Source organism: Leopardus geoffroyi, chromosome D1, assembly GCF_018350155.1.
Source record: "Leopardus geoffroyi isolate Oge1 chromosome D1, O.geoffroyi_Oge1_pat1.0, whole genome shotgun sequence".
Classification (NCBI taxonomy): Eukaryota; Metazoa; Chordata; class Mammalia; order Carnivora; family Felidae; genus Leopardus; species Leopardus geoffroyi.
Window position 1 is genome coordinate 103,669,439 of NC_059329.1, and position 27,983 is coordinate 103,697,421.

A 27,983-nucleotide genomic window follows, 5' to 3' on the forward strand; every position below is an offset into this window, starting at 1 on the left:
GGTTCTTCAAAAAATTAAAAATAGACCTTCATATTATTCAGAAATCCTACTTCTGGGTATATATAGAAAGGAAATGAAATCACTATCTAGGAGAGATTTCTACATTCCCGTGTTCACTGCAGCATTGTTCACAATAGTAAAGTCATGCAAACAAGCTAAGTGTCCATTTAGATGAATGAATAAAGAAGATGTGATACACACACACACACACACACACACACACAGAGGAATATTGTTAAGCTATAAAATAAGAAGGATATCCTGCCATTTGTGACAACATGGATAATTCTGAAGGACATTATGTTAGTGAAATGAGACAGATAAAGACAAATACTGCATGCTATTACTTATGTGTGGAATCTAAAAACAAAAACAAAAACAGGATTTTTGAAACTTTTAGAAACTCATATAAACAGTAGAATGATGGTTGCCAGGGGCTGGGATGTGGAGGAAATATGGAGAGGCTCATAAAAGGGTTCAAATTTTCAATTTTAAGATGAATTGTTCTAAGGGTGTAATGTATAGGATGGTGACTATTGTTGAAAATTCTTTAATGTCTCATTGAAATTTGCTAAAAGATTAGATATTATATGTTCTCTCTCTGTCTCTCTCTCTCTCTCTCTCTCTCTCTCACACACACACACACACACAGACACACACAGACACACACACGGTAAATATATAAAGTAATAGAAGTATTAATCAACTTGGTTGTGTGTTGTAGACTCTGGGTCTGGAGTTCTCTCTTGTCCAGCAAGAGAGCAGGATGCAGGAAATGAAAACGCAAGAGAGGCTAATGTCCAGGAGGAGACAAGAGCCCTGAATAAGGGTCCTTGCTACATTTTAATTAAGATCAGAAGGCTTACAAGTGTGATGGATGTGCACAAAGAGACAATGAAACTGTGAACTTATGGGCGTGGGGGAGAGGGGGTTTTGAAGATATGCAGTGTTAGGAGTTTGGGTCAATATAAAACAAAATCCTGGTGCTGGGTGGATGGTTGTTTACAGCAGACATGAAGCCCCACCTGTGTTTACCTAAACTGGCCTAGGGGACAAGAAAGACAGAGCATGCCACCTCAGGGTCAACAAGGCATCTTTCTTTTGCTACTTAGCTCCACTCTAGGCAACTTTGCCCGCTGTGGTCTATAGCCCCATTTACCTGTTTACCTAATTTGGTCCTTCCTTCCCTTGAAAGCAGCTTTCTGCTATTGTCCCAAACCTTTGTCCTATACTGGGGCCTTTGCCCTGTTTACCTAATCTTATTTACCTAATCTTTGGTGTTTTCATCCAGAGGTTTCCTGTTCCTATATCTTTGTCCTATACTGGGGGTCTTTACCCCATTTACCTAATCTTGTTTACCCAAACTTGGGTGTGTTCATCCTGTGGCTCTCTAATTGTTTATGCCTTATTAACCCATCAGTGCAAGCTCAGGGAATTCCTAAGCTTATTTCCCATAGTTGTGGGAATCCTTCCACAACGTGTGTGTGTGTGTGTGTGTGTGTGTGTGTGACCATGTTTCATACTTTAAATAAATTACAATTTTATTTGTCAATTATACCTCAGTGAAGCTAGCTGAGGGTGGGGGACAGAGAGAGGGAGGGTAAAGCAAAAAAGAGAGAGGAAAATTAGACTATACTTAAGGTAATACCACATCTTGGCAAAAGGGGCAAGATATGCTCATTAGCAATTATCCGGTTGTAAGATAGGAGAAGCATTAGGGCAGCATGCAAATGAATAAAGAGTGTCACTGGTACCCAGAAGTGCAGGAAACTAAACAAAAGCAGGGTCCACTATAGGAGGGTCTGGCCATGGCAGGTCTGCTGGACCCAAAGGGGAGTCCATGAGTGGTTTGAGAGCAAGGACTGTGGTGGTTCTGTTGACCATTCACACTGTTTCCCAGAGCCTAGACAACACACACTACTTTAAAGCTAATTACAATTTATTATTTCTCTCTATCCACCCATACACTCCTCCTGCCACATCAGCCCATCCAACACTGTCTTGTGTTCAGGACTGCATCACAGAGGCTCACAGTGCCACTGGTTCCAGTCACAGGGCATGATGATATGGTGCAGACGGTGACTCATTTTCTGTATGATTTTGTTGGTTATGAGTGTATGGTAATATGTAGGGTAGCCAAGTTTGTCCATAGTGCGGATGTGAGCATCCATGACATAGGTGCAGAGACCCTGGGCCCGGTACTCAGGCACAGTACCCCCCATCCGTATCTCTCCTGTCTGATCCATCAGGCTCCAGGATACAGGGGTCCCCTCAGGCCCCAGAAGGCAGAAGGTGGGGAAGGTGCGGATACAGCGCTCGATGAATCTCTGGCTCCTCTCATTCCCACCAAAACGCCAGAATTTATCCACCAAGGCAGTGTGGGTAACATCCAGGGAGGAGAGTTTAAACATCTCTTGGTTACTATTGAGAACAAGGGAAAAGAACACAGATAAAGGTATAGATTCTGCAACCAGATTGGCTGAAATAATAATCTTTTTTATAAAATGAGACATTAACATAAGTGGGGGATTAATAGCACCTCTGTTAAATAATATAAGAGCTGTTGCATGATAAGTACCTAGTACCTGTGCCACGCAAAAAATAAGAATTACACAAAAATTAAGCATTAATTAATGCTGTGTCACTAAGCATTAGTCACTGTTGTGATTCTCCACTTAAGATGAGAGAATTGATAACATCCCTGTTCTACACATAAGAATAGGTAAGCAGAAAATAAACAAGTGCCCCCAAAGCATATGCTAGCAAGCTGCAAAGCCAGAGCTTAGAATCTTGGGATCTTGGAATGTTGGTGTCACAGAATCCTTAGCCACTGTGGGAAAGCTGAAGTCCAGAGAGAGGCAATGGTGTGAAGTGAAGGCAAGCCACATGTTACAGAACACTGAAGTCTGAAGGCTGCTGCAGTGGGGTGAAAGGGCTTTGGGAGGTGTCCTGGAAAGATCCCACAAGGTGGAATGAGATCTACCAGTGAGCTCCAGTTATGCCCTTAACCATCCACAGTACCTGAACAAGCTATTTCATTAACTGAACCTATCTTCTGTCAGCAAAATGGGGATCATGTCTTCTACCTTGTTTATCTCATGGGATAGACAAGAGAATCAAATGAGATTGTAGATTTAGAGGTGTCTTTCAGGTGTTAGGTGCAATACAGTATGAATACAGCTTTTCCAGGCATATTAACACACACAGGGCCACAGGATTGGACATCTGCAGATCAAATCCCTATATCAGTTTTAATTCTATTCAGGCATCAGTGGAGGGAAATATATAATATGTTTAAGTTCTCCATATTGGAAAACTTTTGCTCTGAGAAGCAAATTCATTGAATGCATATTTACGAAGCAGTGTTTTCTGTTCTGTTCTGGCTACTGAAAACTTCTTCGTGAACAACATAGTGTCCCTCCATAAATAGTGGAGTTTGAAATGTTGCAGGGGAGGATAAAATAGCAAACAGGTCAATAAAATACAAAGAAGCTGATTTTGGATAATGGTAAGTGCACCGAGGAAAATAAAACTTGGGTTTTGTGATGAAGAATTACGGGAAAGGGTAGTTTTAGGTTGTTCTGTGGAGAACTCTCTAAGGAAATGACTTTTGAGACAGTGAATGGCAAGAAAGAAGCAGATATGTAAAGATGAGAGGAAAGGACATTTTAAGCAAATGCAATGCTCCAAAGGCATGGGTGAGTGTATGAGAACAAGTCTCAGAAAGAAGGCCAGAGCTACTGGTGGGAGTGAGCAAGAGAAACAAGGTGAAATCCAAGAGGTGGTGGATTACAGGTCTTACAGGACCCTGAAGGTCCATAATGGGTATGTGAACCGAGAAACACTGATGGCTTTTAAGCGGATGAATTGACACAGTCCTTGTCACATACCAAAAGGATAACCCTGGAAATGGGTTGTAGGGAGGCCAGAGTGAACATAGGGAGAGAAGTTGGGAGGCCACTTCCATACAGAAAGATGAGAGTAATGCAGAGCATCTTTTTTCAAACTCACATGGCCTTGGGTCTGCCAGATTTAGGAGGTAAGTTCTTTGTCTCCAGCAGGGAAGGGATCAGTTTACTTGCTGTCTCAGACATCATATACATAATGGCTTGATCTTGCTTGACCTTGACCAATTTAGCAGCTGCAATATTGTGTATCACCTCGTTCAGGCTGGACTGTGAACCTAGAAAGGGGTAAGGTAAGGCAAGAAGTAATTTCCCCTGTAGACACTGAAGAAGCTTCCTGGTGGAAGTATGCAGAGTTTAAAGTCGGACAGTGTTGCTTCTGGTGTTGCCATTAACCATGTGACCATAGCCAAGTCACTCCTTGAGCAACTTCCTCTTATGTAAGACAGATAGTAGTAGAGATCCTGACTTTATCATTGTGAAATCAATGGAACAATGGTATTTAAAAGCAGTAGCCAACCTTGAGTATGCACATACTTCATGCCAAGGTATTGGTCTAATACCACATTTAATTCTTCCATTGACCCTATGTTTTGGGTATTTCTGTTATACTATCCTCACTTTCTACATGTAAGGAAACTGAGTAACAGATAAGTTACATCACTTGCTCAAATTACAAAGCAAGTAACAAGCAGAGCAAGAATGCCATTCTAGAGAATCTGACTCTGTAAGGCACACTCATAACCATGGTAGTTATCCTTGTGATCTGAAGGTCCTCTGTGGCACAAGGAACTGTCATTCTTCTTCTAGTAATGGATGGCCAGATGGGGAGTTCTACTCTCACACCTAATCATGGTAAGGGATCCTGAATATGTCAGCAAAATATATTATGAATGCTCAGCTAACAATAAATTCCATTGCTCACAGTTCCTTGTATCAACTCCATAGTTTGCAGCGTTTGAATTCTACTCCACTAAAGAGGTGGTAGCAGCTGATGCAAGGAATAAACATCAAGCTGAGTGTCTGGGGTTTGGAAGAGAAAGTAAAGGCTGTAAGGGAATGTGCTCAGGATGAAAAGTGACCCTGCAGATGTAAACATGAACAGTCACAGAAGCCAGCATACCTCCTAGATCCCTTACTTACTTTGGATCTGAAAATGTTGCTTCCAGTTGATGACATCTGATGCACCAAGGAATTCGTGGCAGTTTGTGGGATTCTTATAATAGATTTGGTAGGTGTTGGTGTAGTGATCAAAATCATCTGTCATTTCCTGTTTGGTTAGGTAATGTGGAATAAATCAAATTGATCTATACCCAGTGATTGGAACCCTTGGCTTTAGTTCATTATACTGTGCTATTTTATAAACTTATGGGGGTGCCTGAGTGGCTCAGTCAGTTAAGCATCCGACTTTGGCTCAGGTCATGATCTCATGGGTTTGTGAGTTCAAGTCCCACCTCAGGCTCTGTGCTGACAACTCAGAGCCTGGAGCCTGCTTCGGACTCTGTGTCTCCTTTTCTCTCTGCCCTTCCCGCACTTGTGCTCTGTCTCTCTGTCTCTCAAAAATAAGTAAGTGCAAAAAAAATTATAAACTTATAAATAGTGATGTTTTTCTTGATATAGTCATTATTCCTGAATCATTTATATCATGTAAACAAGTCAAGGATTTAATCAATTACTCAACCTATGATTAAGAAAAATATACTGAACTAGATATTTATATGTTGCTTTACAATTTCAAATCAATCAAATGTGCACTGTTTAGAAAGCATTCTTCTATAATTCTGTAATCCTCAGGAGAAAGAAAGTATTATTGTCAAAGCCAAGGTTCTGTTGCAAGAGTAAATCTTACTCTATTTAAAGGAGTCTCAAAAAAATAAATAAATAAAAGAATCTCAGAAAAATTGGATTATAAATGTAACAATGTTGAAACTGACACAAGTAACCTTGTATTACAATTTTCACTTATATATGATATAGCTACACAAAATAAAGACACATAGTGTCTTTATTTTTTCATTAAAATTTTTTAAATTCAAAGTATAATTAATATACAACATTACATTAGTTTCAGGTATGCAATATATTGATTCAACAATTCTATACATTTCCCAGTGCTCATCACGATAAGTGTACTCTTAATCCCCTTCACCTCTTTCACCTATCCTCTCCCCCACCTCCCTCTGGGTACCATTTGTTGTCCTCTGTATTTAAGAGTCTGCTTTTTGTTTGTCCCTTTTTTCTTTGTTTGTTCATGTGTTTTGTTTCTTAAATAACACATATGAGTGAAATCATATGGTATTTGTCTTTCTCTGACTCATTTCATTTATCATTATACCCTCTAAGCCCATCCATGTTGTTGTAAATGACAAGATTTCATTCTTTTTGATGGCTGAATAGTATTCCATTACATATATATACCACATCTTTATCCATTCATCTATTGATGGACACTTGAGTTGCTTCCATATCTTGGTTATTGTAAATAATCCCAGAATAAACATAGGGATGCATATATCTTTTCAAATTTATGTTTTCATTTTCTTTGGGTAAATACCCAATAGTAGAATTATTGGATCATATGCTAATTTTATTTTTAATTTTTTGAAGAACCACCATACTGTTTTCCATAGAGACTGCACTAATATACATTCCCACCAACAGTGTATGAAGGTTCCTTTTGCTCCACATCCTCTCCAACACTTGCTTCTTGTGCTTTTTATTTTAACCATTCTGACAAGTATAAAGTGACATCTCATTGTGGTTCTAATTTGCATTTCCCTGATGATTAGTAATATTGAGCATCTTTCCATGTGTCGATTGGCCATCTATATGTCTTCTTTGAATAAATGTCTATTCAGATCCTCTGCTAATTTTTTAATTGAGTTATTTGTTTTTTTAGTGTTGAGTTGTGGAAGTTCTTCATATATCTTGGATGTTAACCTCTTATTGGACACATGATGTCTTTAAAATGTAAACCACATGCACTATTATTTTAAAAAATAATTTACATTCCTCAAAAAAATGAATTTGAACACAAAATTTGTTCAAAGAGATCCTCTGAAATTTAACAAATGAAAGATTAGGTTATTTGAAGATGAAGGAAGGGATCAGAAAACAACCACCCAACAAGGGGGTAGAATAAGGTAGAAGGTGTTGCACAGAAATGCACTAATAATTTCATTTATTATTTCAATAATTAATGTAAATGTCTTCATTTTTGTATTCTGTTTAGTTCAGTATTTTTAAACAGCACTATACACTTAAATTTTATTTGAAAAAATTTATGTTAAAATGACATTATATGGTTGCATATTTTGCATGCATAAATTTTTACTTTATATTTTCCAATATGCTTATAACAGATTTGTATTTGAAATGTATTAACCACTTAGTGTGAGTGATAAGTTGGCACTGAAAATGTATTCCCAAATATAGGCATTGCAATTTGTTGTTTACATTTCCTTAAAACTCTTCATATTTACCTTTACATATTTTTAGGTGTCATTTTTCTGCTTAGAATGCCCCTCTAGTCTTGTCAGCCTGTCAAACACCTATTGATCTTCAAAATCCAGTTTTGGTGAAATGTCTACTAGGAAGTTGCTCTGATCCTCTCCTTGTACACCCTGACTTCAGTGATTTAATCATCTCTTGGATAGTGCTGCTGTGTGTATCTTGTATGTTGTATGTTTTTGTACAGTTTTCACCCCATGTTGTAATTTATTTGCTTATCTGTCTTTTCCTCCAAGCCGTGAGTTTCTTGAGAACAAGGACTTTTTCACCGTTATGCAATTCATTTCTATATCCCCTGTGTCTACCACATTGCCAGGTGCATGGTAGGCAAGTAGCAAATATGAACACAAAAGCATATTCATTCCACATCTGGCACTTTACCTGCTCCTGAGGGCGGATAACCACTGTTGTAAAATCAGGCCATTTGTCCACCACGGCCTTTAACTTGAACGGGTTTCCCTGGTTCATGTGGAAGACAGTTGTATAAACCTGTAGCAACCGAAAAAACTCAGAGGGTCAGCTTATTAAGAGAGGCTGGTGAAGTGCCTTGTTTGATCAGGACAAGGATTATTTCTGCAAAATCGGGGTGATAATTTATAAGGCATATGGTTGAAACCACCTTCAGATTCCACTTCATTACTCCAAATAGAAATAGGGTTGGGAGTCAAACCATGAGAATATTATATGAATATAGTTAAATATCCAGGTAAATAAATTGATTAATTAAAAATCAAGGGTGTCTGGTTGGCTCAAGTCGGTTGAACATCTGACTCTTGATTTGGGCTTAATCATGATCCCAGGGTTGTGAGATCAATACCAGCAGTAGGCTCCATGCTCAGCTTAATTTTCTCTCTCTCTCTCTCTCTCTCTCTCTCTCTCTCTCCCCCTCTCCCCAACTCACAGTCTCCTAAAATTAAAAAAAAAAATCATCCACTATCACATTGTAGAACTTAGTGTTATAGCTTTCCATTTTATTTCATTTATTTACAAATACACATAAAATTTTTAATGTTAATTTTTGAGAGCAAGAGAGACAGAGTACAAGCAGGAGAGGGGCAGAGAGAGACAGAGACACAGAATTTGAAGCAGGCTCTAGGCTCCGAGCTGTCAGCACAGAGCCTGCTGTGGGGCTCAAACCCACAGACGGCAAGATCGTGACCTGAGCCAAAGTTGGATGCTCAACTGACTGAGCCACCCAGGAGTCCCATACACATACCATTTTTATTTTATTTTTTTTTTCTGTTCTATTTTTTTTAATTTTTTTTTAATTTTTTTATTTTTTTATAATATATGAAATTTATTGTCAAATTGGTTTCCATAAAACACCCAGTGCTCATTCCAAAAGGTGCCCTCCTCAATACCCATCACCCACCCTCTCCTCCCTCCCACCCCCCATCAACCCTCAGTTTGTTCTCAGTTTTTAACAGTCTCTTATGCTTTGGCTCTCTCCCACTCTAACCTCTTTTTTTTTTTTTTTTTCTTTTTTCCTCCCCCTCCCCTATGGGTTCCTGTTACGTTTCTCAGGATCCACATAAGAGTGAAACCATATGGTATCTGTCTTTCTCTGTATGGCTTATTTCACTTAGCATCACACTCTCCAGTTCCATCCACGTTGCTACAAAAGGCCATATTTCATTTTTTCTCATTGCCACGTAGTATTCCATTGTGTATATAAACCACAATTTCTTTATCCATTCATCAGTTGATGGACATTTAGGCTCTTTCCATAATTTGGCTATTGTTGAGAGTGCTGCTATGAACATTGGGGTACAAGTGCCCCTATGCATCAGTACTCCTGTATCCCTTGGATAAATTCCTAGCAGTGCTATTGCTGGGTCATAGGGTAGGTCTATTTTTAATTTTCTGAGGAACCTCCACACTGCTTTCCAGAGCGGCTGCACCAATTTGCATTCCCACCAACAGTGCAAGAGGGTTCCCGTTTCTCCACATCCTCGCCAGCATCTATAGTCTCCTGATTTGTTCATTTTGGCCACTCTGACTGGCGTGAGGTGATACCTGAGTGTGGTTTTGATTTGTATTTCCCTGATAAGGAGCGACGCTGAACATCTTTTCATGTGCCTGTTGGCCATCCGGATGTCTTCTTTAGAGAAGTGTCTATTCATGTTTTCTGCCCATTTCTTCACTGGGTTATTTGTTTTTCGGGTGTGGAGTTTGGTGAGCTCTTTATAGATTCTGGATACTAGCCCTTTGTCCGATATGTCATTTGCAAATATCTTTTCCCATTCCGTTGGTTGCCTTTTAGTTTTGTTGGTTGTTTCCTTTGCTGTGCAGAAGCTTTTTATCTTCATAAGGTCCCAGTAATTCACTTTTGCTTTTAATTCCCTTGCCTTTGGGGATGTGTCGAGTAAGAGATTGCTATGGCTGAGGTCAGAGAGGTTTTTTCCTGCTTTCTCCTCTAAGGTTTTGATGGTTTCCTGTCTCACATTCAGGTCCTTTATCCATTTTGAGTTTATTTTTGTGAATGGTGTGAGAAAGTGGTCTAGTTTCAACCTTCTGCATGTTGCTGTCCAGTTCTCCCAGCACCATTTGTTAAAGAGGCTGTCTTTTTTCCATTGGATGTTCTTTCCTGCTTTGTCAAAGATGAGTTGGCCATACGTTTGTGGGTCTAGTTCTGGGGTTTCTATTCTATTCCATTGGTCTATGTGTCTGTTTTTGTGCCAATACCATGCTGTCTTGATAATGACAGCTTTGTAGTAGAGGCTAAAGTCTGGGATTGTGATGCCTCCTGCTTTGGTCTTCTTCTTCAAAATTCCTTTGGCTATTCGGGGCCTTTTGTGGTTCCATATGAATTTTAGGATTGCTTGTTCTAGTTTCGAGAAGAATGCTGGTGCAATTTTGATTGGGATTGCATTGAATGTGTAGATAGCTTTGGGTAGTATTGACATTTTGACAATATTTATTTTTCCAATCCATGAGCAGGGAATGTCTTTCCATTTCTTTAAATCTTCTTCAATTTCCTTCATAAGCTTTCTATAGTTTTCAGCATACAGATCCTTTACATCTTTGGTTAGATTTATTCCTAGGTATTTTATGCTTCTTGGTGCAATTGTGAATGGGATCAGTTTCTTTATTTGTCTTTCCGTTGCTTCATTGTTAGTGTATAAGAATGCAACTGATTTCTGTACATTGATTTTGTATCCTGCGACTTTGCTGAATTCATGTATCAATTCTAGCAGACTTTTGGTGGAGTCTATCGGATTTTCCATGTATAATATCATGTCATCTGCAAAAAGAGAAAGCTTGACTTCATCTTTGCCAATTTTGATGCCTTTGATTTCCTTTTGTTGTCTGATTGCTGATGCTAGAACTTCCAGCACTATGTTAAACAACAGCGGTGAGAGTGGGCATCCCTGTCGTGTTCCTGATCTCAGGGAAAAAGCTCTCAGTTTTTCCCCGTTGAGGATGATGTTAGCTGTGGGCTTTTCATAAATGGCTTTTATGATCTTTAAGTATGTTCCTTCTATCCCGACTTTCTCAAGGGTTTTTATTAAGAAAGGGTGCTGGATTTTGTCAAAGGCCTTTTCTGCATCGATTGACAGGATCATATGGTTCTTCTCTTTTTTTTTTGTTAATGTGATGTATCACGTTGATTGATTTGCGAATGTTGAACCAGCCCTGCATCCCAGGAATGAATCCCACTTGATCATGGTGAATAATTCTTTTTATATGCCGTTGAATTCGATTTGCTAGTATCTTATTGAGAATTTTTGCATCCATATTCATCAGGGATATTGGCCTGTAGTTCTCTTTTTTTACTGAGTCTCTGTCTGGTTTAGGAATCAAAGTAATACTGGCTTCATAGAATGAGTCTGGAAATTTTCCTTCCCTTTCTATTTCTTGGAATAGCTTGAGAAGGATAGGTATTATCTCTGCTTTAAACGTCTGGTAGAACTCCCCTGGGAAGCCATCTGGTCCTGGACTCTTATTTGTTGGGAGATTTTTGATAACCGATTCAATTTCTTCGCTGGTTATAGGTCTGTTCAAGCTTTCTATTTCCTCCTGATTGAGTTTTGGAAGAGTGTGGGTGTTCAGGAATTTGTCCATTTCTTCCAGGTTGTCCAATTTGTTGGCATATAATTTTTCATAGTATTCCCTGATAATTGTTTGTATCTCTGAGGGATTGGTTGTAATAATTCCATTTTCATTCATGATTTTATCTATTTGGGTCATCTCCCTTTTCTTTTTGAGAAGCCTGGCTAGAGGTTTGTCAATTTTGTTAATTTTTTCAAAAAACCAACTCTTGGTTTCGTTGATCTGCTCTACAGTTTTTTTAGACTCTATATTGTTTATTTCTGCTCTGATCTTTATTATTTCTCTTCTTCTGCTGGGTTTAGGTTGCCTTTGCTGTTCTGCTTCTATTTCCTTTAGGTGTGCTGTTAGATTTTGTATTTGGGATTTTTCTTGTTTCTTGAGATAGGCCTGGATTGCAATGTATTTTCCTCTCAGGACTGCCTTCGCTGCGTCCCAAAGCGTTTGGATTGTTGTATTTTCATTTTCGTTTGTTTCCATATATTTTTTAATTTCTTCTCTAATTACCTGGTTGACCCACTCATTCGTTAGTAGGGTGTTCTTTAACCTCCATGCTTTTGGGGGTTTTCCAGACTTTTTTCTGTGGTTGATTTCAAGCTTCATAGCATTGTGGTCTGAAAGTATGCATGGTATAATTTCAATTCTGGTAAACTTATGGAGGGCTGTTTTGTGACCCAGTATATGATCTATCTTGGAGAATGTTCCATGTGCACTCGAGAAGAAAGTATATTCTGTTGCTTTGGGATGCAGAGTTCTAAATATATCTGTCAAGTCCATCTGATCCAATGTGTCATTCAGGGCCCTTGTTTCTTTATTGACTGTGTGTCTAGATGATCTATCCATTTCTGTAAGTGGGGTGTTAAAGTCCCCTGCAATTACCACATTCTTATCAATAAGGTTGCTTATGTTTATGAGTAGTTGTTTTATATATTTGGGGGCTCCGGTATTCGGCGCATAGACATTTATAATTGTTAGCTCTTCCTGATGGATAGACCCTGTAACTATTATATAATGTCCTTCTTCATCTCTTGTTACAGCCTTTAATTTAAAGTCTAGTTTGTCTGATATAAGTATGGCTACTCCAGCTTTCTTTTGGCTTCCAGTAGCATGATAAATAGTTCTCCATCCCCTCACTCTCAATCTAAAGGTGTCCTCAGGTCTAAAATGAGTCTCTTGTAGACAGCAAATAGATGGGTCTTGTTTTTTTATCCATTCTGATACCCTATGTCTTTTGGTTGGCGCATTTAATCCATTTACATTCAGTGTTATTATAGAAAGATACGGGTTTAGAGTCATTGTGATGTCTGTATGTTTTATGCTTGTAGTGATGTCTCTGGTATTTTGTCTCACAGGGTCCCCCTTAGGATCTCTTGTAGGGCTGGTTTAGTGGTGACAAATTCCTTCAGTTTTTGTTTGTTTGGGAAGACCTTTATCTCTCCTTCTATTCTAAATGACGGACTTGCTGGATAAAGGATTCTCGGCTGCATATTTTTTCTGTCTAGCACACTGAAAATCTCGTGCCAATTCTTTCTGGCCTGCCAAGTTTCAAAAGAGAGATCAGTCACGAGCCTTATAGGTCTCCCTTTATATGTGAGGGCACGTTTACCCCTTGCTGCTTTCAGAATTTTCTCTTCATCCTTGTATTTTGCCAGTTTCACTATGATATGTCGTGCAGAAGATCGATTCAAGTTCCGTCTGAAGGGAGTTCTCTGTGCCTCTTGGATTTCAATGCCTTTTTCCTTCCCCAGTTCAGGGAAGTTCTCAGCTATTATTTCTTCAAGTACCCCTTCAGCACCTTTCCCTCTCTCTTCCTCCTCTGGGATACCAATTATGCGTATATTATTTCTTTTTAGTGTATCACTTAGTTCTCTAATTTTCCCCTCATACTCCTGGATTTTTTTATCTCTCTTTCTCTCAGCTTCCTCTTTTTCCATAACTTTATCTTCTAGTTCACCTATTCTCTCCTCTGCCTCTTCAATCCGAGCTGTGGTGGTTTCCATTTTGTTTTGCATTTCATTTAAAGCGTTTTTCAGCTCCTCGTGACTGTTCCTTAGTCCCTTGATCTCTGTAGCAAGGGATTCTCTGCTGTCCTGTATACTGTTTTCAAGCCCGGCGATTAATTTTATGACTATTATTCTAAATTCACTTTCTGTTATATTATTTAAATCCTTTTTGATCAGCTCATTAGCTGTTGTTATTTCCTGGAGATTCTTCTGAGGGGAATTCTTCCGCTTGGTCATTTTGGATAGTCCCTGGCGTGGTGAGGACCTGCAGGGCACTTCCCCTGTGCTGTGGTGTATAACTGGAGTTGGTGGGCGGGGCCGCAGTCCGGCCTGATGTCTGCCCCCAGCCCACCGCTGGGGCCACAGTCAAACTGGTGTGTGCCTTCTCTTCCCCTCTCCTAGGGGCGGGATTCACTGTGGGGGGGCGTGGCCTGTCTGGGCTACTTGCACACTGCCAGGCTTGTGATGCTGGGGATCTGGTGTATTAGCTGGGGTGGGTAGGCAAGGTGCACAGGGGCAGGAGGGGCAGGCTTAGCTCGCTTCTCCTTAGGTGATCCACTTCAGGAGGGGCCCTGTGGCAGCGGGAGGGAGTCAGATCCGCTGCCGGAGGTTTGGCTCCACAGAAGCACAGAGTTGGGTGTTTGCGCTGAGCGAGCAAGTTCCCTGGCAGGAACTGGTTTTCTTTGGGATTTTGGCTGAGGGATGGGCGGGGGAGATGGCGCTGGCGAGCGCCTTTGTTCCCCACCAAACTGAACTCTGTCGTCCGGGGGCTCAGCAACTCTCCCTCCCTTTGTCCTCCAGCCTTCCCGCTTTCCGAGCAGAGCTGTTAACTTATGACCTCCCAGACGCTAAGTCGCGCTTGCTGTCGGAACACAGTCCGTCAGGCCCCTCCGCTTTTGCCCGCCAGACTCGGGGGCTCTGCTTGGCCGGCGAGCCGCCCCTCCGCCCCGGCTCCCTCCCGCCAGTCCGTGGAGCATGCACCGCCTCGCCGCCCTTCCTACCCTCTTCCGTGGGCCTCTCGTCTGCGCTTGGCTCCCGCGACTCCGCTCTGCTAATCCTCTGGCGGTTTTCTGGGTTATTTAGGCAGGTGTAGGTGGAATCTAATTGATCAGCAGGACGCGGGGTGAGCCCAGCGTCCTCCTACGCCGCCATCTTCCCTCCGTCCCCACATACCATTTTTAAGCAATGAAATTACCTAATATATATTAGTTTAACATGTACCCCCCCACATACACACTATACTATGGGTATATTTCCATATCAATAAACACAAATCTACATAATCATTTTTAATGACTGCATAATATCCATCATATGAAAGAACTCCAATTCAATTTTTCTATCTCCTATTGCTGGTCATTTCAGCTTTTTTGAATTTTTTAGTTTAACAGTTTATTCTTCAAGGAATTTTTTGTATAAATCTTTGCAAATATGTCTATTATTAGAAATATTAGAAGGGCGATTTCTGGGTCAAAGGTCGACTGCTGTTTAAAGACTTTTTTGTTCTTACACATATCTCCAAATTGCTTTCCAGAAAGGTTGAGTTCTGACCTATTTAATAAGTAAAGACAGAACAGTGCTAAGAACCTGAGTTTTGCTGACCAACGTCTGTGAATATCACATATTAAGCAATCTGTTTTTTAATCTTTTCCACAAGCATTTATTCGAACACCAGTGCTATCAAGAAGGACATTGTAGAGTCTGAGAAAGAGAAATCCTCCAAACTGGAAGGGTCCCTGTGGTTGTGAGGAAAGGAAATACAACAATGCATACCAGTGTGGACCTTGGGAGCTAAGTGCAGTTGGAAACATGATGCTTCAGCAGATTGTATGGAAAGATGCTAAAGACCAAGGACCAATGAAATGATAAGTTCCATGACAAAGGACCACACCTCACCCTGTACTTCCCTACTCCTGGCATATTTAATACCATATTAAACTTAATATGAGAGGACATACATGGTATTATTTCAATTCTTTCAAAGGTCTTAAAAATATGATCTTTGTACATGTTCCATGTGCACTTGAAAAGAATGTGTATTCTTCTATTGTTGAGGGATGTACTCTGTAAATATCAATTAAATTGGTTCCTAGTACTTTCCAGATCTTGTATATAGGTTATAGACTTTCTGCCTATTCTATAAATTACTCATAGAATCTTTAATGTCAAAATCTTTTTTTTTTGTTTTTTTTTTGTTTTGTTTTTTAATTTTTTTTTAACGTTTATTCATTTTTGAAACAGAGAGAGACAGAGCATGAATGGGGGAAGGTCAGAGAGAGAGGGAGACACAGAATCTGAAACAGGCTCCAGGCTCTGAGCTGTCAGCACAGAACCCGACGCGGGGCTGGAACTCACAGACCGCGAGATCATGACCTGAACTGAAGTCGGACACCCAACCGACTGAGCCACCCAGGCGCCCCTAAGTCAAAATCTTTAATTACACCTATGGGTTTACCTATTTATTCTTTCAGTTCTATCAGTTTTTGTCCCGTGTTCTTTGAGCCTCTGTTGTTAGGTATATACATTTCAGCATTTTTCATGTCTTCTTGGTGAATTGATACCTTTATCATAGTGCAATGGCACCTTTATCCCCAGTAATATTCTAGTCCCTTTGCAAAATGTTATTGCCCCCCCTAAAAAAAGACCCTACCTTTTTATGTACACGATCACTGATCTATTTCTAAAATGAAATTTCTGTCTCATCCCAAATTAAACGTAATCATTTGGGGTTTGACAAAATAGAATTTGGCCTCTTAATTTCAAAGGAGAATCATACTGGTTAACTTTTTCAGGCACTTGATTATTTAGAAAGAATAAATCAAACATTAATGTGTTCAGCCAATTGTGCAATTCTGGGAAATCTTCCAATGTTATATAATGGCACATGGAATGGGACAAAGGGATGTTTTTGGTTTATCACACAGCAAAGATCATAGTGGATTTAAATCACAGGATTGCCACTGACTAGTGGCGTGACCTTGGTCAAGTCCTACAGCTGAGCTTGCATTTCCTCTTTGGTTACATGGATATGAAAGACTTGCCTTGCAGTGAAGTGATGTAAACTAAATGAGATGCAAGATGAGTGAGTGCCTGGCACAAAGTAGGTGCTCAAAGAATACTGATTCTCCCTCCTACCTCTTTCATAGGTCATTGCTAGTCCTTTTTTTTTTTTCTCCCCATGTGTTTTACTCTCACCTTTAAGGACTCAGGGAGGCTCTTCCTCAAGGATTTCTTTAGCATCTGCAGCACTTGGGGGCCTTGTAAGTGGTACATCTTGGCCTTACCCTAAAGAGCGGATGAGGAAATATCAAGGAATGAGAAGTGATAGCAGACATACGAAGACACAAAACAGACACAAAAGGCTCTTCTAGCTAATGGCCAGGCCTTCATTCCTGCTCTTTTATTAGTGTCCCATTCACTGAATTCTTCATTGACTCCTAGGAAGAATAAGACTGACAGCACAGATCCCTCTTTCTGAAATTATTTTTCAATATTTTCTAAACTTTAAAAAATCTTTATGATATAGTTTTTTAATTTTTTTACATTTATTTATTTTTGGTAGACAGAGACAGTGCAAGTGGGGGAAGGGCAGAGACAGAAGGAGACACAGAATCTGAAGCAGGCTCCAGACTCCGAGCTGTCAGCACAGAGCCCGACGTAGGGCTCGAACTCACAAACCACGAGATCATGACCTGAGCCAAAGTCAGACATTTAACCGACTGAGCCACCCAGGCATCCCTCTTTATTTTAATTTTCATATCACCCAGAATACCAATAGTTAAGGATGCACTAAGATTACCATATATATTATCTAAACATGCATGAGCATCTTTGAGATTAAGTTTCCATCCATGACACACCTGAGGTTGCCATTTAGAAGCTGTATGATGTTAGGCAAGTTACTTGTCCGTGTCTTCATTTTCTCATCTGTAAAACGGCAGTGACCATAGTGCCTGTCCCATAAAGTGGTTGTGACAATTATATGAATCAGTACAGGTAAGCTACTTAGACCAGTGTGTTTGAACAAATGCTTTTATTTCTCTTGAGTAAACATGTGGAAGTGCACTTGCATGGTGATATAGTAAGCGTGTGTTTAACTTTATCAAATGCTTCCGACATTTTTCCAAAGTGGCTGAACTATTTTATATTCCCTTAACAGTGTGTGAGTTCCAATTTCTCTTCATTCCCTCCAGCACTTCTCCAGATGATTTTCTTATGCAGCCACATTTAGAAATCATTGCTATAATAGGTAACAGTTTTATAGGGTAAGTTCTCAACAATATCCTTCAGGGGTCAGAGAGAGGAAGATCATGGCAGAATAGGAGGACTCTAGGCTTCTTTCATCCCACAAACACAACTAAATAAGTATTCAATCATCCTAAATACCCCAGAAATCTACCCGAAGACTAGCAGAACAAACTCCACAACTAGGGGAGAGAAGAGGCCACATCAAGGAAGGTAGGAAGTGCAGAGACATGGTTTGGGGGGAAGATGAATAGTGAGTGCAGCAGAAGAGAGGGAGCCTTGGTCATGGACAAAGGCAAGAGAGGGAGGAACACACAGGGGAATGTACAAGGAGAACATTTCCCCAAAGCCATTGGCTTGCAAAATGAGAGGGGCTGATTTTTGTGAATTCTTGCAACCAGCAGTGCTTAAAACTTGGAGTTTTAAAGATCAGCAGGCTTGGCAGACACCATTTCCGTCCCCCATGCATAAACACAGACCTACCTACAGAAAGCAGCTCAGCACAGACAGTAGCTGCCTAACCTGCCTAACACCAAGCTCCTCCCTCCTATGCTTTCACGGGTCTGCCTTTCTCAGTCAAGCTTGTTGCCTCATCCCAGGGTGACAGTTCTCTCCCACAAAAGACCAGCACAAACCCCCTTCCACACCACGTCTCCCAACCAGAGAGTCCTGCAGGGTCTCAGTTTTGGTAGAGTGGGTGTGGGGTCTCATTTCACAAGTGGACCAGAGCACACCTAGTTAAAACTCACCACATTTCAGTAAGAGATCAAACACTGCTCACTGCAGGCAAGGAGAGCACCTGCAGATGACTGGTCATAAGAATAAAGCAGCCACAACACGACAGCAGAGCACACTCAGCACACACCAGAGTCATACCCTGAACTTCCAGGCCCTGGGCACTACATGATCTCTTCTTCATAAGGCCATTACTTTCAGAATCAGGAGAAATTGCTGGTTTTTCTAACACACAGAAGAACTCAGAGAGACTTAGACAAAATGCTAAGATGGAGGAATTTATTCCAAATGAAAGAATAAGATATGGCTACAGCCAGGGATCTCAGTGAAGCAGATATAAGTAATATGGTGATGGAGAATTTAAGGCAACAATTGTAAAGATACTCACTGGGCTTGAGAAAGCAATAGAAGACATCAGAGAGACTGTTCCCTCAGAGGTAAAAGAGTTAAAAAGAATCAATTAGAGGTGAAGAATGCAATAAATGAGATTGGAAGCAGGCTTAATGCAATGAACCGCAGGCTGGAAGAAGCAGAGGGATGAATTTGTGATATAGAAGACAAAATAATAAAAAATAATGAAACTGAACAACAGAGAGAAAGAAGAATTATGGAACATGAGAGTAGACTTAGGAATTCAACAACTCCATCAAATGTAATAACATTGGTATTATAGGAGTCAAAGAAGAAGAAGAGGAGGAGGAAGAGAGACTAAATAACATGCTACTAAACAAAGAGTGGGATTGGGAAATCAAAGAAGAAATTTAAAAATACATGGAAATAATATAAATGAAACATGATGGTCCAACACCATTGGGATGCAGCAAAAGCAGTACTAAGAGGAAAGTATATACAGGCTTACCTCAGGAAGCAACAAAAATGTTAAATAAACAACCTGACATTACACCTAGGGAGCTAGAAAAAGAACAACAAACGAAGCCTAATTCAGAATAAGGAGGGAAATAATATAGATTAGAGCATAAATAAATGATACAGAAACTAAAAAAAAAAAAAAAAAATAGAACATATAAATGAAGTGGAGCAGGTTCTTTTTAAACATCAATAAAATTGATAGACCTCTAGCCAGACTTATCAAAAAGAGAAGAGAAAGGATCCAAATAATATAAAACCACAAATGGGAGAGAAGAAATAACAACCAAAAACACAGAAATACAAAAAAATCGCAAGAGAATATTATGAAAAATGATATGCCAACAAATTTGACAACCTGGAGGAAATTGATAAATTTCTACAAACATATAAATTACCAAAACTGAAACAGAAGGAAACAGAAAACTTGAACAAACTAATAAGAAATTGAATCAGTAAACAATCCAATCAGTAAACTCCCAACACAAAAAGTCCAGGGCCAGATGGCTTCACAGGTAAATTCTACCAAATATTTATTTATTTATTTATTTATTTATTTATTTATTTAGCATGAGTGGTGCAGAGGGAGAGGAGAAAGAGAATCCCAAGCAGGCTCCACACCCAGTGGGGAGCCCCATGGAGGGCTTGATCTCAGAATCATGACATCAAGATATGAACCAAAATCAAGAGTAAGATGCTTAACCGACTGAGCCACCCAGGTGACCCTACCAAATATTTATTCAAAAATATTTGTTAGTGTTTATTTATTTTGGAAGAAAGACAGAATGTGAGTGAGGGAGGGGCAGAGAGAGAGGGAGACAGAATCTGAAGCAGGCTCCAGGCTTTGAGCTGTCAGCACAGAGCCTGATGTGGGGCTCAAACTCACGAACCATGGGCTCATTACCTGAGCTGAAGTCGGATACTCAACTGATTGAGCCACCCAGGCGCCCCTTAAAGAAGAGTTAATATCTATTTTTCTCAAACTATTCCAAAAAAAAAAGAAAAGGAAGAAAGACTTCCAAATTCATTCTATGAGGCTGGCATTACTATGATACCAAAATCAGATAAAGACTGCAGTAAATAAGAGAACTACAGAGGCGCCTGGGTGGCTTGGTCAGTTAAGCATCCGACTTCAGCTCAGGTCATGATCTCGCAGTCCGTGAGTTCGAGCCCCGCATCGGGCTCTGTGCTGACAGCTCAGAGTCTGGAGCCTGTTTCAGATTCTGTGTCTCCCTCTCTCTGTGACCCTCCCCCATTCATGCTCTGTCTCTCTCTGTCTCAAAAATAAATAAACGTTTAAAAAAATAATAAAATAAGAGAAGTACAGGCCAATATCTCAGATAAACATGGAAGCAGAAATTCTCAATAAAATACTAGCACACCAAATCCACAACACATTTTTAAAAAATCATTCACCATGATCAAGTGGGATTTATTCCTGGGCTGCAGGGGTGGTTCAACATTCACAAATCAATCAACATGATACAGCACATTAATAAAAGAAAGGATAAGAACCATATCATCCTCTCCATGGATGCAGAAAGAACATTTGACAAAGTACAGCATCCATTCATGATAAAAACTCTCAATAAAGTAGGTTTAGAGGGAGCATTACCTCAACATAATAAAGGCCATACATGGAAAACCCACAGCTAATGTCATCATCAGTGGGGAAAATCTGAGAGCATTACTCTACAGTCAGGAACAAGACAGGGATGTCCACTCTCACCATTGTTATTTAACATAGTACTGGAAGTCCTAGCTACAGAAATCAAATGACAAAAAGAAATTAAAGGCATCCAAATCAGCAAGAAAGAAATAAAACTTTGTTCATCTTTGCAGATGACATCATACTCTCTATGTAGAAAATCCAAAAGTTTCCACCAAAAAAACTGCTGGAACTAATACATGAAGTTAGTAAAGTTGCAGGATACAAAATCAATGTACGGAAGTCTGTTGCACTTCTGTACACCAATAATTAAGCAGTATAAAGAGAAATTAAGGAATCAATCCCATTTACAATTGCACCAAAAACAATAAGATACCTAGGAATAAACATAACCAAAGAGGTGAAAGACCTGTATTCTGAAAACAATAAAACACTAATGAAAGAAATTGAAGATGACACAAAGAAATGGAAAAACATTGCAGACTCATGGATAGGAAGAACAAATATTGTTAAAATGTTTATAGTACCCAAGGTAATCTACATACTTAATGCAATCGCTACCAAAATACCACCAGCATTTTTCACAGATCTAGAACAAACAATTCTAAAATTTGTAGAGAACTACAAAAGACCCTGAATAGCCAACGTAAAGCTGGAGGCATCACAATTCTGGACTTCAGGTTATATTACAAAGCTGTAGTGATGATGACAGTATGGTCCTGAAATAAAAATAGACACATAGATCAATAACCAGAATAGAAAACACAGAAACAAATCCACAACTGTATAGTCAGTTCATCTTCAACAAAGCAGGAAAGAATATCCAATGGGAAAAAGACAGTCTCTTCAACAAATGTGTGTTGGGAAAACTGGACAGCAACATGCAGAAGAATGAAACTGGACCACTTTCTTACACTACACACAAAAATAAATTCAAAGTGGATGAAAGACTTAAAAAGACCTTTTGAACCCATAAAAATCCTAGAGGAGAATACAGGCAGTAACATCTTTGATATCAGCCATAGCAATTTCTTTCTAGATAGGTCTCCTTAGCCAAGGGAAACAAAAGCAAAAATAAACTATTGGTATTTCACCAACATATAAAGCTTTTGCACGGTGAAGGAAACAATCAACAAAACTAAAAGACAGTTTATGGAATAGAAAAAGATATTTCATATTTATTTTTGAGAGAGAAAGAGAGAGACAGAGCATGAGTGGGGGAGGGGCAGATACAGGGAGACAGAATCAGAAGCAGGCTCCAGGCTCTGAGCTGTTGGAGCTCGACACAAGACTCGAACTCACATGCTGTGAGGTTGTGACCTGAGCTGAAGTTGGACACTTAACTAACTGAGCCACCCAAGCACCCTGGGAGAAGATATTTGCAAATTACATATCTGATAAAGGGTTAATATTCAAAATATATAAAGAACTTATAAAACTCAAAATCCAGACAATGAAAAACCCTATTAAAAAAATGGGCAGAAGATATGAATAGACATTCTTCCAAAGAAGACATACAGGTGGCCAACAGATACATGAAAAGATGCTCAACTATCACTAATTATCAGGGAAATGAAAATCAAAACTATAATGAGATTTCACCTCACAACTGTCAGAATGACTAAACTAAACAACACAAGAAACAACAGGTTCTGGTGAGGCCGTGGACAAAGGGGAACCCTCTTGCACTGTTGGTAGGAATGCAAACTGGTGCAGCCACTTTGGAAAGCAGTATGGAGGTTACTCAAAAAGTTAAAAATAGAACTACCCTATAATCCATTAATTGCACTACTAGATATTTACCAAAGAAAACAAAAATAATAATTCAAAGTGATATATGTATCCCGATGTTTATAACAACATTGTCTACAATAGCCAAATTATGGAAACAGCCCAAATGTCCATTGACTGTTGAATGGATAAAGAAGAGGTGGTGTGTGTGTATGTATATATATATGTAATGGAACATTAATCAGCCATAAAAAAGAATGAAATCTTGTCATTTGCAACAATGTAGCTGGAACTAGAGAGTATTATGCTAAGTGAAATAAGTCAATCAAAGAAACACAAATGCCATATGATTTCACTCGTGAAATTTAAGAAACAAAACAAATGAGCAAAGGGGGGAAAAGAGGGAGTGAAGGAAAAATCAAGAAACGACTCTTAACTGTAGAGAACAAACTGATGGTTACCAGGAGGGAGGTGTGGGGGTGGGGGATGATGGGTGAAATAGGTGTTGGGGATTAAGGAATACATTATTGTTATGAGCACTGGCTGTCGTATGGAACTGTTGAATCCCTATATTGTACAACTGAAACTAATATTACAGTGTATGTTAACTAACTGGAATTAAAATATTGTTTTTAATGTTTATCTTTATTTTTGAGACAAAGAGATACAGAGCATGAGCGGGGAGAGGCAGAGAGAGAGGGAGACACAGAATCAGAAGCAGGCTCCAGGCTGTGAGCTGTCAGCACAGAGCCCAAGGTAGGGCTCAAACTCGTCAAGTGCAAGATCATGACTTGAGCCAAAGTCGGACGCTCAACAGACTGAGCCACCCAGGCACCCCTTAACTAACTGGAATTTAAATAAAAACTTGAACACACACACATAATACCCTTCAAATATGTAAAGCAAGAAGATGTGTAGAGGTAATTCTCAAGGCAGGCCAAAAGACTGAGATCAAAATGTATTTCAATAAATACAAATCTCTGAGGGACTTACAAAATGGAGTTTTACCCAAGTCCTTGTTATACTGGAAAACAGCAACAGCTGAAGAAATCCTTCCACCTACTTTGTGTTCCTGGAATGGCTAACTGCAAGGAATCTTCCTTCCTCCCATCTGCTTTAATGACATGGATTGATGCCCCACTTGTTTACCTATGACAAAGCCAGACACTGACCCTCCAAATTCCCAGTATTTGCTCTGTAAGTGATTAGCTGAATTGTGAATCCCCACTGATAAATCAAAATAAGCCAAATGTTGGTTAAACTTCTCTTCTTCCTGTAGGCTGAGTCAATATGTAACCCCTTCTTAACAGCCCCTACAAAGAATAGGCTGAACTCAGTGTAAAACATTCTCTGAGCTATATCGGTCCTGCCTCTTCTACATCCCTCTTCCCCAGATTGGATTTTCTCCTGCCCTGTTTACTCTTCATAAATGGTTAGGTTGACTGTTTATCCCTACTAATCCTTCAGAACAGTTGACTAAACTTCAGTTAAGCTTCTTCCCTTAACATAGGAATCTGAACTTTGACCCACCTTCAGCCTGAGCCATCATCTGCTTGCAGAAAAACACTCCATGAACTTTGCTTACTCCTCTCTATAAAAGAATATCCCTTCTCTGCTTGACCTTTCATCCGTTTGTAGATATTATGGCCTGAGGATTTTCCCTGTTCATATTGATCTATTATTCATCCATTCATTTATTCAAGATTTATTCGTTAAATCTTGATCAAAAGCTCACTCTAGTGGCTTTGTAAGGCAGTCGCCTGACCTAGGCTGAACTGCCTTTCCTGGAATTCCCTGCCTTGCATATTGCCCTGTAGAGTGGGCCACATGAGAGTTCCTAGGGGAGATTTGTAGGGCAGAATTGAAGCATCAGGCATTTAGTTGCTAACTTCATGACATGAGGCTGCAGCTGGGCTGGCAAATGTTTCACTGTCCCCTGGGTTTACCTTCAGTTTCTCTGTCATCTGCGCCAGGGTGTTTAGTTTCCTAATGAAGGAATCTGTCCTTCAGGACATTCAATCTACCAAGGCCAGAGTCGGCAAGAACTAATAAGATTCCTGTCCCTCTGAGCTTCAGCTTTAACATGGTGAGAAATAACGTTTTGGTTTTTTCATATGTGCTCCTTTTCCCCAGATTCTTGTCAGCTATTTGGATTTTTGCTAGTGAAACAGTCCTTTCACTTAACTTAAAGAATTCCTTTTGTGATTTGAAGGGAGAGTCTTGACCAGAACCACTAAGGCAGTGGTTGTATCTTTGTTTTTTCTTTTTTTTCCCTCAGCTTTACTGAAATATAATTGACACTAACATTGTGTACGTTTAATGTGTGCAATGTGATTATTTGATACACAGATAACTTGTGAAATGATTACCACAATAATGTTGGTTAACACCTCCATTACATCACCTAATTACCTCTCTTTTTGTTGTAAGGACATTTAAGATCCACTTTATTAACAACTTTCAAGTATATAATACAATATTAGTTATAGTCCCCATACTGCACATTAGATCCCCAGAACTTATTTATCTTTTTCTAATTTTGTTTTTGTTTATTTATTTGTTTTGAGAGAAGGAGTGAGAGAGTTCATGTGAGTAGGGGAGGGACTTCATGTGACGGAGAGGGAGAGAGAGAATCCTAAGCAGGCCCCACACTGTCAGTGCAGAGCCTGACTCAGGGCTTTATCTCACAAACCATGAGATCATGACCTGAGCAGAAACCAAGAGTCAGACACTCAACCGACTGAGCCACCCAGGTGCCCCTATTTTACAACTGGAAGTACGTACCATTTGACCAACATCTTCCCATTACCTCCAACCCCCAGTCCTGGCAACCACTATTCTATTCTGTTTCTTTCATTTTGGCTTTTTTTAGATTCTACACATTAGTGAGATCATACAGTGTCTTTCTCTATCTGACTTATCTCACTTAGCATAATGCCCTCAAAGTCCATCCATATTGTCACAAATGGCAAGATTTCCTTCTTTCTCATAACTGGATAATATTCCATTGTCTGTGTATACCACATTTTCTGCATCCATTCATCTATCTCTGGACACTTAGGCTGTTTCCACATTTTGGTTATTGTCTATAATGCTGCAGTAAACATGTGGGTACAGATATCTCTTTGATATTGTGATTTCATCACCTTCAGATATATACCCAGAAGTGGGTTTGCTGGATCATATACGGTAGTTCTATTTTTGATTTTTTGAGGAACCTGCATACTGTTTTCCATAGTGTTTTTACAACATCTGAGACATAGTAAGGACTCAGTAAATGTCTGTTGAATGATTGAGTGTATGAAGTATTTATATCAACATAACCATCTAATTAGTCTCTCCACTGGTAAGTGGAGACTCATTTATTCATTCAACAGGTACCTATAGACGGCCTACTATGTTCTGGGCATGCAAGCTTGTACCAGATGCTTCTTTGAAAAAAGCCTCGGGCCAGAATAGATGCAGCTGTGCCGTATCTTGGAAGCTACCAAGGCAGTAGAAATATAACATTTCTGAAGATTAATCTGATGCTAGATAGAAGCAGCTCACAAGGGGCACCTGGGAGGCTCAGTCAGTTAAGTGGATGGCTCTTGATTTCGGCTCAGGTCATAATCTCATAGTTTGTGGGCTTGAACCCTGCATCGGGTCTGTGCTGAGGGCATGGAGCCTGCTTGGGATTCTCTCTCTCCCTCTCTCTCTGCCCCTTCCAGCTCATGTTCTCTCTCTCTTTCAAAATAAATAAACATTAAAAAAAATTTTTTTTAAAGAAGCAGCTCACAAAAAGATCACATGTCACTAAGAAGCCAAGTTGAATTTGATGCCAGATTACTGAGGATATAGTATTAATGCCCAATACTTTTGTGACAACCTTCAGCACACACACAAACACACACACACACACACACACTAAAAACACATATGGTATGCAACAAATGCATTTGACTGAAACTGAGGAGATTCAAGGGCACTGGCACATTTTAGTGGTTGCCATCACTGATAATGGACAAAGTCCTATAAAGGACACTTTGAAACCTTTGATGAAACCATTCCAATATTTGGAATTTATCCAAAGAAAACAACTCAAATGAAGAAAAATTCCCTATCAAAAATTTTCTAAAGCCATATCAACTTGTGGAGAAGTACCAGACACAATCTCAGACAATTTACATAAGCAATTGTCTATTATTATTTTACTACTCTAAGACCCATTAACATGGAAGTTATGATATATATGCTGCTATATGAAGACTTAAGATGAACACAAAAAAGGCAGAAAATGACAATATATAAATTCTAATCAGATATGTAAAGTCTTTTTATGTGTGTGTTTATATAAGTCACATATATAATATGAAAATATAGATGGAAACACCAAATAATATCATAGGAGTGTTACAGCTGAGACTTTTTTTAAATTACATTTTTTATGGTTTTAAATTTACAATTAATCTCATCTGTATTACAGTCCACTTACTACAATCTACCTTGTCCCTTTGCACCTCTAAGCCGGGCACTTAATGTCCTTGGTCATCATTTATCCAAGGCAAAAAATTTGACTACCTTACAATGCTACTAGAGGGTTAAATAGGATCATGTTTACATAGTACATCTATAAATTGTGTTATATGTCATCCAAACCAGCAGATTCCTTCTAAAGGCTGTTAGATTTTCTGTCATCCCTCTACCAAGAGCAAGCTCCCAGATCTCTTCACATTTATTTACCAATTCAAAATAAGAACCTGGTTTTACCCTGTCAAGAATTTCTCTCAGAAGTAGGATATTGCCCTATGCACAGTAGGTGCCTGATACACGTTTCTGAAATGAAAGAGCTTCTTTTTTGTCTGGCATAATTCTCAACACAAACAAGTTGAGAAATTCTTATTTACATCCAACAGTAGCATTTTGATTCGTTCTACTTCTGTGGGGAAGCAAAAGGAGATGAGGGGTCCCAGAGCAATGATTCTCCTCTTTCTTACCTCTAAAGCTGTCAATCTTAGTCTCTGGAGAGATCCCAAAGAAAAGACAGGAGGCTGTAGGCTATTCTAGAAGATGAAATATACTATCTGTACAAACTTCTGGCAACAGGGTATGAAATGTAGTCCTTCTCATGTTCAGAGAGGCGGCTCCCTAATGTTGATAGGTTGGCAGTATGCCTCCTGAGGCTCTTTCCCCAGAAAGCTCAACTGCTTTCTGGTGGTAAAGTTCCTGTCACTCAGGGCCATGAAACCAGCTGGCTAAACACAGGGAAGTAGGTGGACCTCTGTAAGA

At 39.5% G+C, this 27,983-nt stretch overlaps 1 protein-coding gene and 1 long non-coding RNA gene across 2 annotated transcripts in view; one reads left to right on the forward strand and one right to left on the reverse strand.

Annotated features, from left to right (window-relative positions):
- The window catches only part of LOC123601727, a 31,809-nt gene extending 16,386 nt beyond the window's left edge, over positions 1-15,423 (forward strand). Inside the window, exon 2 of the long non-coding RNA XR_006714245.1 lies at positions 15,126-15,423. This is a non-coding gene — a long non-coding RNA (uncharacterized LOC123601727). The remainder of the gene's footprint in view (positions 1-15,125) is intronic.
- On the reverse strand, positions 1,922-27,905 carry LOC123601726 (glycine N-phenylacetyltransferase-like). Its single transcript, XM_045485331.1, has 6 exons — positions 27,697-27,905; positions 16,664-16,762; positions 7,797-7,904; positions 5,049-5,175; positions 4,012-4,183; positions 1,922-2,421 (listed from the first exon to the last, which is right to left on the reverse strand). Exons 2-6 carry the CDS (start codon positions 16,739-16,741, stop codon positions 2,019-2,021), a joined length of 888 nt encoding a protein of 295 aa, XP_045341287.1. The 5' UTR covers positions 16,742-16,762; positions 27,697-27,905; the 3' UTR covers positions 1,922-2,018.
- Between the last annotated feature and the right edge of the window lie 78 nt (positions 27,906-27,983).